This window comes from Rhea americana, unplaced genomic scaffold (assembly GCF_003343005.1).
Source record: "Rhea americana isolate MKP2758 unplaced genomic scaffold, rheAme1 scaffold_65, whole genome shotgun sequence".
NCBI classification, from domain to species: Eukaryota; Metazoa; Chordata; class Aves; order Rheiformes; family Rheidae; genus Rhea; species Rhea americana.
The window spans coordinates 2,349,094-2,368,686 of NW_028186812.1; the positions used below are offsets into that span (position 1 = coordinate 2,349,094).

General features: G+C 36.4%; 1 protein-coding gene across 1 annotated transcript in view; it reads left to right on the plus strand.

Moving 5' to 3' along the window:
• The window catches only part of NBEA (neurobeachin), a 519,273-nt gene that overhangs the window by 483,715 nt on the left and 15,965 nt on the right, over positions 1-19,593 (plus strand). The window contains exons 50-55 of the mRNA XM_085320669.1: positions 8,861-8,923; positions 9,242-9,331; positions 10,867-11,059; positions 14,603-14,674; positions 16,857-17,012; positions 17,936-18,106. Coding sequence (XP_085176795.1) covers positions 8,861-8,923; positions 9,242-9,331; positions 10,867-11,059; positions 14,603-14,674; positions 16,857-17,012; positions 17,936-18,106 — 745 coding nt within the window. The remainder of the gene's footprint in view (positions 1-8,860; positions 8,924-9,241; positions 9,332-10,866; positions 11,060-14,602; positions 14,675-16,856; positions 17,013-17,935; positions 18,107-19,593) is intronic.

The window sequence follows — 19,593 nt, forward strand, 5'->3', positions numbered from 1 at the left end:
TTTGTCCAGGTGAGGGATGATTCCATGTCTCTTTCCCCAGGAGTTCTTGATGAGCAGTAGATGCTTATTCTTTGCTCTGTCTCAATGGAGAGGAAAAAACAACAAAAGATTTTCAGAGTACCCTCGCTATTTTATAGCATTTCTACTCCTGGACAGTATCTGGAGCTTTATGGTTGTAGGAGTGTAAAGGCATAATAATAACATTGTCCTCCCTGCTGCAGAATGAGTGCCTTCTGCTTTCAGCGCGGGGTTCTGGTCAGTACAAACAGTAATCACTGGGGCTTCAGTTTGAAAAGAATTTTAAAAATAATTTTAAATAAAAAGAAAACCAAAAAACCCGTGGATTTTCACCCAGAATAATTCCCTGCATGTGTTATTTTAAAATTATTTTTAAATAAAAAGAAAACCAAAAATATCTCTAATTTTCTCCCAGAATGATTCCCTGCATGTGTTTAACTGAACAAGCCAGAGTGAAGAGAAGGAGTAAGAATGAGGGATGAAGCGGGGGGRATGGAGCTGCATGGGAAGATGGACATTTACACAACTCTTGTCATCTTGTGGGGAGAGACAGGCCAAGGCGCAGTGGGAGCCTGAGAATCCAGGTGAACAACGAGATGGGAAATCAAGATAGAAAGGGTACCTGGGGCTCCTGACACAGAGGAGGAGGAAGGGAAAGGGCTGGGAGAGCATCCTGGGGAACCTCATAAAAGCAGCGCAGGAATTGCCATTGGAACAGCGAGCTCTTGCTGTGGTCATTAATGCAGAGAAACATTTGTGGTTTTCTGGGGCTTTCTGGGACTTCTTAAGCATGACTTTTTGGGCCTTTTTCATTACTGTATTCATTGTGAGATTATATAATATAATCTAGTTAGGAATTTCTATACAAAAATGGCTTTTTTTAAAAAAAAACTTCTGACTGTAAAATTTAGCACATTTCTAAATGCATTAAGTGCTATTTTGAAAAATAGTACAGGCAATTTTTAGCCCAGCTCAACTGAAACTTCAGGCTTTCTGGCTGCTACTCACTGCTTCTCACATGTGGAAACAATTGTAGCATCCCAGACAGCAGCAGTGTTTTTTTAGAATGCCTGTAAATTTTAGTGCCTGCCAACTAAGGGATGCTAATGACAGTTTTCATATAAATTTTTTCTTCCTTTTCTTCCTCTTTTTAGACTTTGGAGGTCTTCTGTGATTCTAGTCAAAAGAGAAGCTACATTTAAAAATTCAGAGGATTTTTTTCTACTTTTACGCACATAGTTATTCAAGTAAATGTAGTAGATGTCTCTCTAATTCAGAAAAAGCCTTAAATATAGTCTTTCATTATTGGAAAAGATGCATTTGGATTCCTAGGAGCCTTTTCAGTAAAGAATTTTTATATCAGAAATTTTCTCAGTTTTAACAAAATTAATTTTCCATCCCAAACATCTAAAAACATAAATTAATATTTCAGCACCCTGGGTTGTATTTCTTATGGAAAATAGAAAAATAAATTAGTTCAAAGAGGATATAATGCAGAGAAATAGGAATGCTTGACTTAAGAGCAAAAACTTCTAGGTAGAAGTGGCAAGAAGTGAGAGGTATGATGAACATAAGACTCCAGTACTAGAAAWAAATAAATAAATAAATAAAAGAGACAATGCAGGTGCGGATTGCTTCACAGGAAGTTTTGGTCGTAACAATAAGAACTTGAATTTCATGGAACTTGGAACCGAAAACAACCTATAGAAGAAAGAAGTAGTTTGAGCAGACTGAAAGATAATGTTCTGAAGAAGCTCTTTTAAAGAACTAGGAGCGAGGACTTCTGCAACAGGAGGCACATTGAGGCAACAGAATTGGTTTGGTTTGGTTTGCAAATTCTGGATAGGACACATCTGCAATTCTGGATCTTGTGATACTTTGATTATCATCACATAAAGGAGAGCTCTAAAGGTGTAATAGCAACAAATTCTGTACTGCAGGTGTACATTTTTGTAATTTTCATTGCAGAATCAAGATGTCAAGGAGAAGCTGGTTCCATAGATTTAAACACCAGATGGGAAATATCTTAACTGGCTTCTCACTCAACAAATCACATAGAGCTTTTGTCCATGTAGCCTTTTGAATGTAGCTATAAATATTGATGCTTGAATAATAAAAAGAGGATATGGAAGTGCTTCCTGACATGGGTACAGTTTGGGGGATGAGAAGTGATTTTTGTCAGTCACCTCAAATATTCATTATCCAATAAAAAGACCCCARTAATTACAATATTTTTAAAGGCAGTAAGGGAATGTCTTCAGAAAAGATAAAGTTACTCATCAGATTGAGAGGAATTTATGTTTCTAAGGTTATCTGTTGTGGAAAGGCTGTGCTTATGTGTAATAGGAAAATTATTTGAGGGCAATTATCAGTTATCTAAAAATAAAAAATTCTGATAGATCAAGTTTCAAAATCTTAACTGTTCTTGACATGAAGTTACATATTTAATGAATTATTGTATCATGCTATTACATCTCTCACAAAAGTAACTCAGCAGTAAAATCTTTTCAAATGTATGTACTCAGCAACTTAATGATCAAAGAACACAACGTTTTCTTTTATAAACTTAATACAGATTTGGGAGGACGATGACAGAGCAATGACTTCATTTGGCATGACATCAATGAACACACAAGAGTTTCAGTAAATGTTACCAGTCTGTATGGGACAGGAATTATTACAAACATCGGCATAAGAAATATAATAGGTCAACTGAAGAAAATAATGACATAAAACAAGAATAGTAGGGAAATTCTTTGTATGAAAGATGAAAAAAATTCAAATGGAATTGTAAACAAAAATATGTATGACTGCTCTCTTCCATCCCATGTTCAGAGTTTTGCACAACGGTGACTCCACAAGCAATGGGATTCTTTCTCTCTGCCCTGAATACTGTCAGTCAGCAAGGAGGCAAATATACCAAAATTGCCCTGGGCTGAGAACAAAACCCATACTTTTAATTATTATCACCACTAACTATAAAAATAAAGTGACGAACTGAGCGGTGTGGGCTGAGGAGCCCCCATAACAACATAGACCTTGTCAGAGAAACTGAGAAGTAAAACCCTTCCTTCTGTAATGCATAACAGAGTTTGTTGTAGTTTTTAGTGTAATTTAATGATAGAATTTCATTGTATCAGTAGTAAACTCCATTATTCCAGGCACATTTGGAAGAGGAATATAGAGGAAATGTTTTTTTCCCTTCTGACATAGTTAGGAAAAAGGGGGAGTATTTCATTCCTTGACGTACTCTTTTTTTAGTGTTAGGATGTTTTCCAAGCTTTTCAGGGGAATGGTCAACTTCTAAAGAGAAAAAAAGGAAGTATTTGTGCTCAGAACCTCCCAGAACCTTGCTACATATGAGAATATGCCTGAAAAGAGGGACAGATCAACTAAGTCTGCACAGGCTGTGCATAAAGATAGCCATCTTTATGTTTTTTTGACTTTACTTTCTCTGTTTCTGTTTGTGAGATATACTGAGTTTGTTTCCTGTTTTCATCTTTAACTAAATGCGTACTTTAGGGTTAAACAGGGAGAGTGTTTAAAAGATTTCTAGATTATAAACTATCAGGGACACGAATAGGAGAACTATAAAGGTAAAAGAAAAAAAAAAGAACTAGGTATCACAATTAGGTAATTGAATAACGTAAATAATGTAATAAAGGTTAATACAGTAAATGTAAAATCCGAGAGGCAGCGCTCCAAGAGACAAGTAAGATCACTGGTGTGCCACATGCCTGTAAAAAGAGTGGGAGATCTTAGCTTTCACAGTCTCATTCCTTTTGTAGTACTATTTCCTTTCACAAGGCAATGAGAAAAACGTTCGGGGTGGCCTGACTCTTGGAGGAGGCTGAAGGTCAACTCTGAGCTGTTGGTCTTCTAATGGCAAACCATTTAATTGTACAGTGGATCCAACGAGATACCTCCTGTGAGGGGAAGGTGCTTAAGCTTGCCCCTCTCCATTGTTAAATTAATAAAGTAGTGACCTACAGAGAAAATCCATTTCTGGGCCCATCTTTCTGTCCCTTGAGTATCCTGATTAAATAACCGACTGTATCGAAGTCTCCAGACTGCTTGAGTCATTGCTTGTCTTTAAACTACAGCACTTCTTTCCTCCAAACATACAATAATAAAATGGAAATCAATATTCTTAACCTAACTTATCAAAAGTCCTGAAGATATTGATGCCATTTAACAGCTGTAGATGCAAATAAAAAAGCAATATCTCACACCGTTAGTACAAAACAATAACATTTTCAAGCTGCTTATGCTACCCACCAAAGGGCTGTCAATCATGTTTGTTCTGAAGAAGGCAGTGCTGGGGGCTGTTAAGCATGCTGGCTGCATGTGCAGGAGAGCACATTAGGAATTCCTGTATTCACTTGAATACAAAAATGAAATAAACTTTCACGGAAGGCAGATTTGAATGAATATCACTGTGTTGCATATTTCTGAAATGTGCATAGGCTCTGGTTCTTCACTGGGCTCCATCCCTGCACACAGGGGAAAAAGGATTGTAGAAAAACCTGAATGTGGTATGCTACAGGGGCAAATAGGTTTTAAAAGGCAGAATTGCTGATTACATACCAGTGATATGGGAATTAACAGCTAAAAGACAGTGTATAACAATGACAATATAACAATATAAAGAAGCCTGGATGATACATATTTTTGAAAGTTTAACTTATGGCAGTAGTCAGTGAAGATAAATAAAACAAAACCATGCATCAGGGTGGAAACATTTGCATAAAAGTAAAAACATTGCTTTATTATCTCTAATGCTGTCCATTTTCAGAAATTTATTTCTTCCCTCCATGACACAAAGTACAAGTATTTCTATTTTTATCTTTCTTGTGTTATGTAGTCACCACAGGTGTCTCTAAGCAAAGGAGGGGTTTCCAAATGTGATAGACTATTAATTTCTTCCTCTGTGATTTTACCTGCATCACTAAAGAACTAGCAAAAGAAAGAGTATATTAAAAAGAAATTGTTTCATGTTATACCTTTAGCAAAAGTATACCAAAGAGCAAAAGAAACCTTCACTTTTGTGGTGTTTCAGAGAGTCTATTTTAGCATTTTCATTTAGATTACGTCTGCGCTTCTGAGGTAAATCTGCCAGTCATCCCTATTTGCCATGMACTGCACAGCAGTTTCAGAGCGTGTGAACTGGCTTCTAAGCTAACTAAATAAAAACGTGTGTTGCAAGGGTGCAGCTAACGCAGCTCGGTCGCTGGTGGGCATGCAGCCCACAGACCGCGCTAGAGTCAGCCTGGGGCGAAACCTTGACATTTATATGGTTTTCATGTGGGTTCCTCAGAGGCAGCTCTTCTGCTCTAGAGGTCTGCTCCTGTTGGGCTGCACTGTTTSCTACTGAAAACATTGCTTCTGAGCATTAAGAAATAGCCTTCTTCTCAAACCTAAAGAAACAGATTACCTACATTACTTAATGACTGTCTTGATTTGTATTTCTTTCAACCTGCTGAAAAACAGGAAAGAAATAATTTGGTAGACTGCCTTATGAGCGGAGCAGACACATTTGACTCCTATAAAATTTATAATAAAAATATATATAAACTTATAATATGAACCTCTGTTCAGTATTTTTAAATGGCCAATATTAAGTGCTATGAAGTTGTATTTTTCATTGCATAAATGAGGATAGTTGAAATGAATGCATTTTAAACTTTGAATTGCCAGCAAGTCAGCAGATCTTTTTCTTCTCTTATTCTAACCTACCATTAGTAATAGGCTAAGACCCATTTTGTCTTTCTGCAACACATGATCATATCCTAACAAATACTCTCTGAAGTGTCTGGAGTACAAATCTGATTTTGTGTGTAGTAAAAACAGTAGGGAGTCCCAAATCAGCCCACTAAATAGCTTTTTTGCAACACCTTATTAAGAAAGTGAAAACTAATATAATTGCTATTTTGCTGTTCCAAAAGCATTAAATCTGACAGCTACTGCTTTCCAACCTTATATTGGTTTTACATGAAGGGCATTTCAAGGTGAAATAGGAATAAAATTTACTAAAATACTTACTGATTGGACTAGAATGTGTGTTTCAGGTAGTGCTGTAGCACTTTGCACAGAGTACTCAAGATTTGATAGGAGAAAAGGAATTGATTAATTAGAAGGAATTTTTTAAGACTATTACACAAATCTAAAGTTCGATGATAAACAGTTCAGGAAAAAAATGTGATGTACATTTACCAGTTTTCAGATTAATTTCACATACAGCAATGGTCCCCTTATAAACAAATCAATGTATTACGTTGTTATTCACAGGTCTGTTCTGTCCCTGGTTTTTATTTTGTGTCAAGTGATCTGATAGAGCACAACACTGGGAACACCCTTGGGCCAGTTGCTGTGTCTCTGTAGGCGTTTGTTTATCTCCTATGTAAGTTTGACAAGGTTTTTATATCCTTTGTAAGTATTTTGAGGTCTAGAGCAAAATAATAGTTGTATTTATGCACAGCTGTGGTGTTGTGCAAACTCTGCTCTCAGTGCACGCAGTTGAATGCTGTTGCAGGTATTTGTATGAATATTTTTTCATGTTATCCAGTTTCCTTAAAACTTCCAAGAATTGTCATTTTTACAAATGGTAGTTTTGGAAGAAGAAGGTAACATTACTAATCATAGAGAGATTGGGAGCAGGGGAGTTGGTTTTAAAAGTGCAAGCCAGCACAAGTATTAAGTATTCCCGAGTATTGAGTTCTTGATTCTGCATTTGTTCTGATTATGGAAAGACTTGGCATTAACTAAAATGTTTTAAAATATAAGCACGTAAAGTATGTAGGTGAGTTTTTACCGGGACATCTTCATCTGTAAAGTAACAGTTCCTTTTGACAATTAGGTTTTAATTGTCCATTCCTCATCATTTGAAAAATTCTGGTTTCTAATAGTATTCTGCTTCTCTCCCTCAACCCGTTACTGTCATAAATTGCCCTGAATTGGGAGGCAAAGCCAGTGAAGTTTATGCATACAGAATTTATAGCCAAACAATCACGATTTGCTAAGTCTGGACAACATGAAAGTGTATGTGTAAATTAGAATTGGGCTGCACTTAAAAAAATGTAATAATTCATTCCAGTGTGCCTGCAGGAAAACAGAAGTATCATTTATGAAAACACTGTAAAGGATGGTAAAGGGAGATCCATCTTTTGTTGGTGTTGTTCAGGACTGCTGCCAAATACAATTCACACTCTTATTTAACACAGAGTTCTTCCAGAAATTAAAGGAATAACCTTGCTAATTATCTGGAAGAAAAAGATATCAAAATTACTTTCCTCAAAATGTTGTTGCCAGATCTGTGTGGAAGCATACATACTGCAGTGCTTGATATTGTTGGTTTTAGTCTTTATTGTTTTAAAAATTGAATTCACAGACAAGGATAAGTACCTTCCCTCCCTTCCACCAAGAAAATCATTATAGAGTGGTGGACATAAAAGAAAATGTTATCTTTGATTTGATGTGAAGTTAATTTTTTCTTACATGAGTAGAGTCTGCATTAGTGAAGGTATCTGTATAGCAAGTAAAGAGATGCTATTTACCTGCTGGATAAATACAGATATATGCTGTAGGGATGTGTACACGTGTACACACATACACCCGCAAAGATAACACATTGGCTTTGTGTAAAATTACTTTTTGATTTTAAATACAAAAGCAACAGCATTTAAGGTGTAAAGGGGATGATGTTAATAAAAACTGAGTTGCTCACGAGTTCTCAAGAAACACTCTGTGGCTCGGAGAATAAAGTCCACTCTGAATTAGTCAACAAGGCAGAAATCACCAAAAGCAAAATAATTACATCATCAAACATTCTGGGGCTACAATCCATGGAAACTCCGTCAGTGTTTTTAGTGGACTTTGCATTAATTTTCTTTTTTTGTCAAATGTTTGTGCTGTTCCATTATATACCTGTCAATCTAGGGCATCAAAATTGGCAGACATTAGTGACCTGTTAGGAAATGTCTCTGTAACATCTGTTCTAGCATCTATGCTGTGAAATGGAGAAAAAACACAAATTGCCTTGTAGAAATTACAAAATGCATAGATTGAAAGAGTTCTTGTATCCTAAGGTGTTTAATGTGCTTCTTACCATTTTATATCTGAAAGAAATAACAGACTTTTCCCAGATGATAGTTATGTTTAGGGTTTTTTTTTTTTTTTTTTTTGGATATTGGATATTTGGATATTGTATGGTAGCAAATGAAAAATTCATAGAACTTACAGGAAAAATATGAAGAGTCAGTAGTGCATGTTACAGTGTATATATAGTGCATAGTACACAGTGCATTTCAAAATCTGCCACTTTATTTTTATGTGAATGCTTTCTTCAGGATTTTACAAGATGTTCTAAAATAGTAACTATCAATTTGAAAGATAAGCAGTGTTCTTAAACTATGTTGTTATAAGCAGTAATCTCTTGCCAAAGTTTTTAAAACTATACCTTAAATATAGTTTTGTTTGAATGAACTGTTTGCATAGTTGAAACATCTCATTTTATGGGCTCCCTAATGAATTACTCTAGATTTATTGTGAAAGTAGATTTAAATCTTAAAGAACAAATTGAAATTGCTAAGTTTTCAGCTCAGAATTATGATGCCCAAAAGCCCATGGAAAAATACAACAAAATAGAGTACAAAATAAAGACTCGGTGAATAATACTACTTGGAAAGATTTTTACGGTAGTCAGGGTGTGCCCTGGCAGGATTCTTTTCTGGCATTTTTTGTTTTAACCTTTAATAGTATTGTTGAAATAGTAGTTATTTTGTTTTTATTATACATTATCCATGAATTTTATTTCCCCCTTTGCTTTTCTTTTCCCTGATTTAAGATTCCAGAGGCTTATTTTATTAGAGATCCTCATACTTTCCTCCTCACAAATGACTTTATTAAGGTATATGTGTGCTTTTTAGTGCAAAACACTCTCTCAAAGAACTGCATGTCCTCACAGGTTAACACTTTCACATGTAACCCCAGTTACTGGAAATAAGAATGGTTAGTTGGTTAACTGAAGCATGCTTGAAAGGAGAAGCAAAGCTTGTCTACAAAATACTAACACTTGGATGAGTCTGCAGCCTGGGAGGAGAGCACCGGGTGAATTTTCTGGACTTTTTTCATGGCTGACTTGGGATATGCTTGCATTGTCACACAGTGTGTTGACCTCTCTCCTTGATGCATATTGCTTATGACAGTCGCTCTCCCTTCCCCGCAGGCCATGGAGGCGCAGATACACAACTTTGGACAGACGCCATCTCAGTTGCTCATTGAGCCCCATCCACCGCGGAGCTCTGCCATGCACCTGGTGAGACATAACTGCTGGCTGGGAATTCATTTCCTTTGAACCTGAGGAGCCTTTATAGGTCATAAAATACCCATTTAAGGAACACTTTTAATGCCCTCCGTTGCCCGTATCGCCGCACGGAAGTAGCTCGCAGTGCTCTAGCAGAGCAAGGTGGAAGCCTGAATAGCTTCAGCTTCCTATGCTGATGACTTTTGCTCTCTAACATTGCTTGAAATGGCACTATCTTCCTAACTATACACTTGATAAGTATATATTTACATTCTTATTTCTGCAAGAAGTTTCTTGCAGAAAGAGGAATGGCTGCAGGCTTTTCTAACAGTGAACATGTTGTTTTGTTTTGTTTTAAAGGCTACATTGTTAGGGATTGATTTATGAACCCTGGAAACTTGACAGAAGTGAAGTATTGTAGTTCAAATCTTACTGGAATCCTCCCGCCCATTCCCCTGGGAGAATACAACGTATATTTCTAATTTCAATTTGAACTTCAAAATTCATTTTCAACACATTCTTTTGTGTGCTTCTTGCAAAGAATTATATTAGCCAGACTGGAAGAGACAGATCTCTGTGCCTCTCAGTGCCTTTGATTAAACGCTTAGAACCAGAAATTTTCTCTTAAGTTGTGTAAATCAACAGTAATACATGCAGTAATTGTAATTATTTTATATGTCCGCAAGGAAATCATTCTATGCAGCTGCACACAGTGGAAATGAGAGTTGATCTGGAAGTGTTAGTTCAGCTATATTTTTTTAAGTATTATTAGATGTCAAACATACCTAATATTTATTTTATATTAAGATATAGATAATATATTTAAAGTAACAATTTAAAGTGATAGAGAAAATGAAAGAATTATTTGTACTTCCAGAAATAATTCTATTTATTATAATAAAGGTTGAAAAAATTAACATTAAAACAGTACCATATATATATAATGCCATTTATAGCAACAGTGTTGTCTATGTAAAAAATCTGTAGAATCAGCATGCTCAGTTGTAATTACTTATAGACTCCCTAATAGGTGTATGCTTTACATAGAATTAAATTGTCAGTTTATGTTTGGAACTTTTGCATTTCATACCAGAAGTTCATTAAGGAAAATTAAATACCTTTGAGTTTTTGACTCTCTCAAAATTTATTTTGCAGTCGTGATGCTTTATAACATTTATATTTATGATGTAGATTGTCTGTATTTGGCTTCTATCTGTATTGTACGAATGTTATCTGCTCTATCATTTTACATTTTGTTATATATTAACTAATGCTATCTAAAGACACATGGTCACTTTGCGCCCGGTAATGATAACCTAGTGGACCCTTACCGTACCCGTTCTCTGCTTATCCTCATGTAATGATCCAACAGTAGCTTCTAATTTTGCCGTCCCACCTCACTCGTYCAGATGTGCAGGTAGCGTTGTTTCCCCTGTACGTGCACATGCTTGCCTGCTCTTTTTTAACCTCGTTTTTCCCTCAGACCTCCTCACTAATTGTGTTATCCCTTCTGTTTCTTCTGCTCTCTTCTCCTTTCTACTCAACAGTGTTTCCTTCCACAGAGCCCGCTCATGTTTAAAGATCAGATGCAGCAGGATGTCATAATGGTGCTGAAATTTCCATCAAATTCCCCTGTCACACACGTGGCAGCCAACACGCTCCCCCACCTTACCATTCCCGCCGTGGTAACCGTCACTTGCAGCAGACTTTTTGCGGTGAATCGGTGGCACAACACAGTAGGTACGCTCTCACTGACGCGTTGAAATCTAATTTAAGGATCTTAACAGCGCGCCGCCTAATCGCAAGCGGTGTTTAGCTAGATGCAGGTTAATCGTGCTCACTTGACAGTACACAAATACCTAGGAAACGTACTGTTTATTTTGGTTTGTGTTGAATAACCGAGGCCTCTGCTTTCTCTGGTGTCCTCCGTAGGAGTGCTCCCTAACGGCAGCATGTCACCAGGGCAGCCAGGCGATTTGGGGTCAGAATCAGCCTCCGATATAATGCTTTTCAGGAGAGCGCTGCTGCTCTTGACACAGCCTATATGAGTATGTCCCAGGTTGCGGGAGCAATGCGTTAGAGGGTGTGCGTCCCATTCTGCTGTTTGAGAGARATTTCAGGTCGTAAGCCCTGATGCCCCATGGGACCCTAAGGAAGCCTAAGCAGCCGGACACTGAAATGTTCTGAAGAGAAGTTCACTTATTCCCTTCCAAAAGCCTGTTTCTGTGGGGTCGTCCTAAAGCCGCCTCCCAGCCCTTCTGCTCACTTCTCCGTATTGCCTCTAGGTTTGTCCTCTCTCCTCCCCTGGACATGTAAGTGTGGAGGTTGTCCCCAGCACTGCTTAATAGCAGTGGTGGAGCCACGAGCTACTGCCCCACTCACAAACGCGTCTCATTCGGTGACATCTTCTATGGTAACCTGCTGCTGTGATGGCCCTTATGCTGCTGCATATGGAAACTTATCAAGGGTTCTTACCGCTGTGAGAAACAAGCTGCCTCTTGTTTGTGAGAGCGTCACTCAGTAGTGGACTCAGGGACTTTGTAGGGACCAGGCAAAAGAGAAAAATCTTCCCCTCTTTAGGGCCCAGGAGGAGCCCTAGTGAAGAGAAGTGGGCACTTCTGGAGAGGGACTTGTGAGATTTAGCTTAGATGTCTATGGCCAGTAGACATATAAGGATTCTAGGTTGACTTGAGATTTAACTACCTTAAGTGTAGATATCTCCTCAGTAAATGATTAAAGTTAGATGAAATAGATCCCACATCTTATGCATGAGGCTGGCCACAGACTGGTGTTGCGAAAGCAATGCAAGCAATAATTAGAGGAATGAATGGGAATTCCTTTATAGGCATCCATTCGAGGGACTATTGGAGCAGATGAAGTTGATTCTTACCACTGTGAATTATCAGTAATACAAGTTTTAATGTGACTTTTATTCAGAATGTTTAGTGTAATATTAACGTAAGTATTAAAATTTATCATTTATTGAGAATTCTGTGTTTACAAACTGACTCCACAGATGTCACGTGGCTATTCAGTGAATAGAAAAGATATCAGATTCCCTTTAATAAATCCACTGATTTATGATACTCCATCAGGGGCAACAGCAGTAGATGCATAAAATGTTTTGTCCGTTTCTTTAAAATAAAACTCTATTGAAAAAAAAAAGAAACCATTTTTTTACAGAATTTGTGACAGTGTCCTTGATGAAGAGCCCAATGTCAGAAACTATTCAAATGTACAAAAGGTAGAGGGCCATGATATTTTTAATATTCTTTTGACTAACATTGGTTGACTAATCGCTAATGAATTCTACTGAATTTTTCAGGGGTGCTGCCCAACTACACTGTCCATCAGTAGGCCCTTTCATTCATGTCTCCTCAGTTTGTTAGGGGTCTCATTTAGTAAATGATTGCCCACTTTCACATCAGGACTGTGGGACTGATAGAAAACCCTAATTCCTACCTATAGTTTACTGAGCAAGAGTCAAGGTCACTAATACTGCTGTAGCCTGAATCTCTTGGGTTTTCTTTAAATAATGGTATTTAGTGGAATCAGGTAGTTTGGTAGAAATCACATAGGTCTTTTTGATGGATGTGACTGTTGGAGTTTAGCTTTTCATATAAACTTGCATAAAGCATAAGCCACACTGCAAACATGCAGGATTCATATTGTGAATCAACCATGAACTAAATTTTTTACCATATATTTAAAAGAGCTGAGTACTTTCTGAATATGTAATATGGGAAACAGACAGCAAAACTGTTCAGAAAAATCAAAGTTAATTCTGGTGATGGTTTTACCTTTTACATCCCACCTGGCAGTGTCCTTTATTTTGCAAGAGGCTAATCCAGGACAGAGTAAGAGTTTCCTAATAGTACAGTAATATTATTTTAATAAATCACAACTCTAGCATAAACGATAGATTGATTGGCAGAAACCTGTACACACAGTGCACTACAGAAACCTGTACACAGAGTTCTTTCACTGTTGCAGGTTGTATGTACAGCTGTGTCTTTCTATAAGAGTTTATACACAGAAAAGGGCATTTACATACTCATCTCACAGTAGAATCAAATGAGTCTAGTACCAGTAAAAATATATCCCAAACTGGCTTGGATTTGAAAGAAGAAACTTGGGAAGGGAAAGTTCTTAGAGCAGTCTTTCCCAGAACGTGGGAGGGCTATCTATAGATTCTGTTTTCTTTTAACTCCCACAGACATCTATTGCTGTAGTAGAAAGTGACAATTATCACTGAATATAAAGGTTATTAGTGGAGAGTTCCCAATATATAATATAAGGCAGATATGTTTAAAATTAGCACAAGCTGTGCTCTTGGGCTTTTGAGTTTCAGCATACTCAAGAGATCACTCAAGTGCCATCTTACTTTAATTCCTTCTATACAGAGATAAAGGTAGGTGCTATATAAAATCTAGCACTTCGTCTCCAAACCTTCATCATTATCTTTGATCTGTTGAAAGCAGTACAGTTAGAAAAACCATGAACTAAATCACACAGGGGCTGAGAAGGGAACAGTCTCATTACAGTCAAGTTATACACGTGTCCGTTCAGCATTTATTCTCCGGARGTCTGCATCTTCTCATAGGGGGGATATTCTTCTGCAAAATGAAATATCTTGGCAAAAACAGCATTTTTAATAGTGATCACTGTGATTTATRCAGTGGGAGAGATCCTCAGAAGAGCCAAAGCAATGCTCTCTGCCTTTGAAAGTATACACCATATATGCAGACCTTACGGCAAATTAGTACAGCTTAAGGACTACTCACAGAACTGCAATATAGAACTAAATAGGAATAGTTGTGGAAAATATACTGTAGTCTACCATTACCAAGCTTAACACTCTCTAAATAAATCCCAGAAAAGGTTCAAGTTTCTGTCACTTACAGTTTCCCCTACATAAGAAACACGTAACTGTGTATTTAGTCCAACTATTTTTCTTTTCTGTGCTATTGTAAAACTCATCCAGTGTTCAAATGTAACGAAATGCTCTGTTACACTATTTTAAAAAGTTGTTTAATGACTATTAGTGGCAGCACAAATCCTAATGAATTAGCACTCATAGTTACACATTTATAGTTACATAAATGAATAATTAACGTRTTTCTATAGCACAGCAGAAGAAATCTTAAAAGACATATAGAACAAGAAATAGAAAGAAGTTACCTTATTATTTTGCATGTAATATCCCCACAATACAGTTTTGAACCTGAAAAATCATACAAAAATTTCAAGTAACAAGTACTTTATTCTTCGTTTCACTTGAAGGCCTTCGGGGAGCCCCAGGATATTCTTTGGATCAAGCTCATCATCTTCCGATTGAAATGGATCCATTGATTGGTATGTCAAGATGAAAATGTAGCAATATATTTGCAAATATCTTTTTCAAGAATTATTGGTTAAGCTGTTTTTTGTATATTATGCTTCATTTAAGAGAGAAAATAGGGAAATATTTATTCTTGTCAATCCTGGAGAATTAAAAGCATTAGCGATTGATGTTGAATGAATTACAGGAGTACTATTTTTTACTAACATCACTAGCAATTGGTATTTAAGAAACAACCAATTAAGTCGGTCACACTGTCAGCCCATATCTATAATTCTGTTCTTTTATCAGGCACATTAATACAATAAAAGGTGAGGCTCTGACAGAGTTCACATACTTTCATTTTTTACTACTCGTACTGCATATATCATTGAGAAGTTGAATGATTTCTTTTCATTCAGTTTGTGATTAGGACTTTTAGTATGTGTTATTAAATTAATAAAGAACAGATTGGGTTTTAAAATGATCCATGATTCCATTTTTCAAAATATAAGAAATACTTGAGAAAGTAAAGTATTCTGAGAAATAAGCATCTGCTAGAAGTGTTAGAATTCTATTAAAAGAAATTATAGGGACCTGTATTTCTAATGGTCATTATTTCTCTTTAACTGTAACTATTTGGTTGGGGTTTTTTTAGGAGGTAGATACYTGAGACAAAAATTATGTGTGGGGAAGATTCTTAGAGCCATTTCTGAAGCATCAATGAGRAAAAAAAAGGCATTTTTAAAGATCTCCAGATGAGAAGTTACCTTTTCTCTCTGTCGATATTCACAATGGAAAGACTTAGTGTCTTAGGAGACTTACAGGTRTCTCGGGAAAGTTAGCTTTCTTGTTCTGTATACTGCCTTTGCTCATATAATGACAATAGTTTTCTCTTCAGATTTTCCTCTCAAAAGCCAGGACACAGCTATTGCACCACCTCTTATGGAAATTTGAGTAATTTGTTGTTTACGACCTTTCAGTGGATGTACACAGAGAACCTGGAAATTTAGATTTTTGCTCTTGGAATGTATATAAACTTGGTACTGACTTCTGTAAGCAAATTTGAAATAGGATTGTTTTTTATTGAGTTTGATATTTCATGAAATTATGAGCAATTTGAATGGAATAACCAAAAATAGAGACAAAAGGAATTTCAGAATATTAGCTACATATGTTCTRTTCTTACTGGTAGAAATATGTCTTTCAGAGTGAGTTTTATCTCAGTTATCTGAATTCAGTTGTCTAGATTCCCTCAATAGCTAATGGAGAAAGAGAAACTGTCTTCTGGAGTTGTCCAGCTTACTTTGCTTGGACAGCTCTTATAAGCTGAGATGACTTACTATGTAGCAGTGATGTGTCTCTCCAGTCAGTACAGAGGGAGACGAGATAATTAACTTACATACTGAACTAGAAGCTAATATTAAGTGAGAGGAACATAACCTTACTGCAAAATCCTGTTTGCTGCATCATGGGGAGTAAGGAGCACATTRGCTGATATTGCCTAGTCCTGGGCTATATTTCACAACAGTAGGGATGGTTGGATTCTGCAAGGATTCATTGCTTTTCCTTCCATTGGGGGGATTTCCAGGTAACATTGCCTCTTTTGACATTACTAGCAGTGGCCTGGTTCCCTGTTTGATGAGTAGGCAGGGTTAAGAATGCACACTGGATTTAAATAGCTTCATTGGTTGAATCCTTATGTCTTTGATTCCATTAAGTATCTGGAGTTGCAGAGGGTGGGAGGGTGATGCACAGGTCACACAAYACAAGCTGGATATAATCCTTAGGAAAGGTAGTGACCACCAAGAATTCACTCTCTGAAGTTCTGTTATTGTTGACTTGGTATTATAAATGGACTTCCATCACCATCACTCTATCRCTTCACTTTCTATCACAATTTAGTTTGTTTTTTGGAGATTACTTCAGCAGAGCATGTAAAATATTTCCATGTATTATACAGTGCATCAGGCACTAAGAAATTGTCATCTCCTGTAGAATCTTTTGTCTTATTCAAAGGGAAACAAGGAAACTCATAATAATTTTGTATTTCTGACACCCATATAGACAGCTCTAAAGGTTCATATTCAAAATGCTTACTCAACAGCAAATTCACAGTTCATTGAAAGTTAAATGTATTCATTTTTTCCTGTAAGTGTATGACAGGAAGGTGTTGGAATGACTTACTTGTAAAATGTGTTTTGCATTTCGTTACAGCCAATAACTCTGGTGTGAACAAACGGCAGATCACAGACCTTGTGGATCAGAGCATCCAGATCAATGCACATTGTTTCGTGGTCACAGCAGATAACCGCTACATTCTCATCTGTGGTTTCTGGGACAAGAGCTTTCGAGTTTATTCTACAGAAACAGGTGACCCTAAATAAAACCACCTGTTTCTTGTGTGCTCTTAAGGCGACCACATCTAATGGCTATGCTTACCCTACAAGAAATAATAAAGGACAGTTTAGAAAATCCTTCATTATTATCTGCTTTTAATAGCTTGTAATAACTTTAGGATGCTTTTTGAAGATAAAGGAGGTAATATGAAACTGGAAGGCATACAACTTTGTTATTGGCAACTTTTCAAACCGAACATGCTTATATCTAATCAAAGGATGAACCAAAACTTTTATTAGAAATTTTTAGTGGCTGTATTGATTTTATCTCAATTTATTTGATGTAATAAGAAAGGAAGTTGCCTGGCCTGCTATCAGTAGMTGATATTTTGTTTGTTTGTTTTAGGGCCTAGCCTGATACCATTCAGTATATTGCTAAAAACTGATTATAATATTAGAAAGAGATGATGTTTGTAGTTAACCTTCATTTGACATTAGCAGAACAAATATACATTTTTAGTATACTAATGTATCACCATTGTGGAAGAATTCATGTGTTTTGTAGCTCATGTTTATCATTTGTGAACTTCTCAAATAATATGTTAATACCATTTTAATATCATAACACCATTTTAAAAATACTGACGGAGAAGTAACTGCACTTAATATTCAGTGACYAGAGCACTAACTTGATTTTCAGAGGTAAGGCTCGGGCTGTGGATTGACACAGAGCACAGCTGTCAAAAGGAACATGGAAAGATAATCATTTTAGTTTTATCTTTGTGATTTGTCACTTTGATGTCATATACAGTGAACTCTAAGGGACAAAAGATAGGCACTAGATTCTAGGCACAAGATATATTTGAACTGAATATTTCTTAATGTTAATTTTAGTTGTACCAAAATGCTGCAGATATTCAGAAAATTTGAGTTTATATCACTGTGCACTTCCTCCAGGAAAATTAACTCAGATTGTGTTCGGCCACTGGGATGTCGTTACTTGCCTTGCCAGATCAGAGTCATATATTGGTGGTGATTGCTACATTGTGTCTGGRTCTCGTGATGCTACGCTGCTGCTTTGGTACTGGAGTGGCCGACATCATATTATTGGTGACAATCCAAATAGCAGTAAGTATATCCTCTTAAAAACGCCTTCCTGAGAGGTCCACTATTGTGCCTATTCATTTTTAGAATTCCTCTTGCTAGTTGCCAGAAATACCACCAAATGTGTCTATTATTTCACTTATAAATTGCAAGCATCATGTAAAAAGCGCATCATATGCTAAGTAATTCATTGAGTACCAGCCAAATAAAACATTTAAAGAGCTTGTGCATGGTAACAGATAGTAATATGAAAATATTTCTTAAATTCACATTTTTTTTTATCACTTACAGCATCATGTCATCATAAACTATAACAAGACAATTTTGGCCTTTAAGTGACAGGACATATGTCACTATATTCTGATTTTCCTTTCTCCATAAATATTTTTTGTCATTTTATGTCAGTAACTTTTTGTGGTACTGCATGCTATTTCAGCTCCTTGCCTTCTCAAAAAAGAAATGTCTCACATATCTTGGAATTAAATTAGTCTCTTTGAGAAAGGTCTTTCTGTAGCAAGTAAACCTTTGAAGAAGCAATGTGACTGAATAAAAATAGAAAAAGATAAAATGTCAGGAAGAGTTTACACTACATTCRCAGAGGACTTACTATCAATGCTTTCTATAGTGACGAGGACACAATAATATTAATTTATAAAGAAGGAGGCTTAAAGYGCAATACTAATTTATAAGGTTCCTTCATCTAAGGAAGATTTTCTAGCTTTTATTCTAGCTTTCTAAGCTAGAAATATGACCACAGCAAAAGACAAAGGAACTTTTATCCATAGCTGTTCTGCATAGGACTAAATCCATGCACTTTTTTTTTCCTAAAGCATAGTTTTCAAACTTTGAATCTGATGATTATTTTCAGCACAAAGATACTACCTCTTTGGATAAGAATCTAACAGTGCATCACTAGCAGTTTTGGTCTTTGGTTCAAGTACAGACTGGAGGGATATAAAYACGTCAGTTGTAGGCTCTAAGTGAAAGTGTTTCTTCAACTGACTATCTCTTAGAAATCTGTTTATTTATGTTTAGCAAAGTATATATTCTGTTAATTTGGCAGCAGCAGTAATTTTAKTATGTTTTCATTTTCTTCCATTTATCTGTAACCAGAGCAATGAGACAGATAAAAACCTGACTTGTACACCTGACTTGCTTTTGCTTTTATGAAAGAGCGAAAATGGAGGGGGAAAAATACAAAATTGTGTTGTCGTAACAAATTTCTCTGGCATAGAGATAGGACAGAAATATGCTTCCTATAGAAATAGAAATGTTCCTTTTTTTCCCGTCATTTTCAAGTAGGAAGAAAGTCAGCCTGAAGAGTTTCATTACAGTGCACTCTGTTTAGCTTGATGATATTTTGCTTATGAATGCCTGTGTGATTTGTATCAAGTATTGATAATTTCTGGGCTAAGAATTAAATATTCTCTTCTCTGAGAGGGAAAAAAAAGATTTTTTTCTTGCATTTCTTTTGATTGTAGGGGCCTTGGGCAACCTTGCAATTAGTAGCT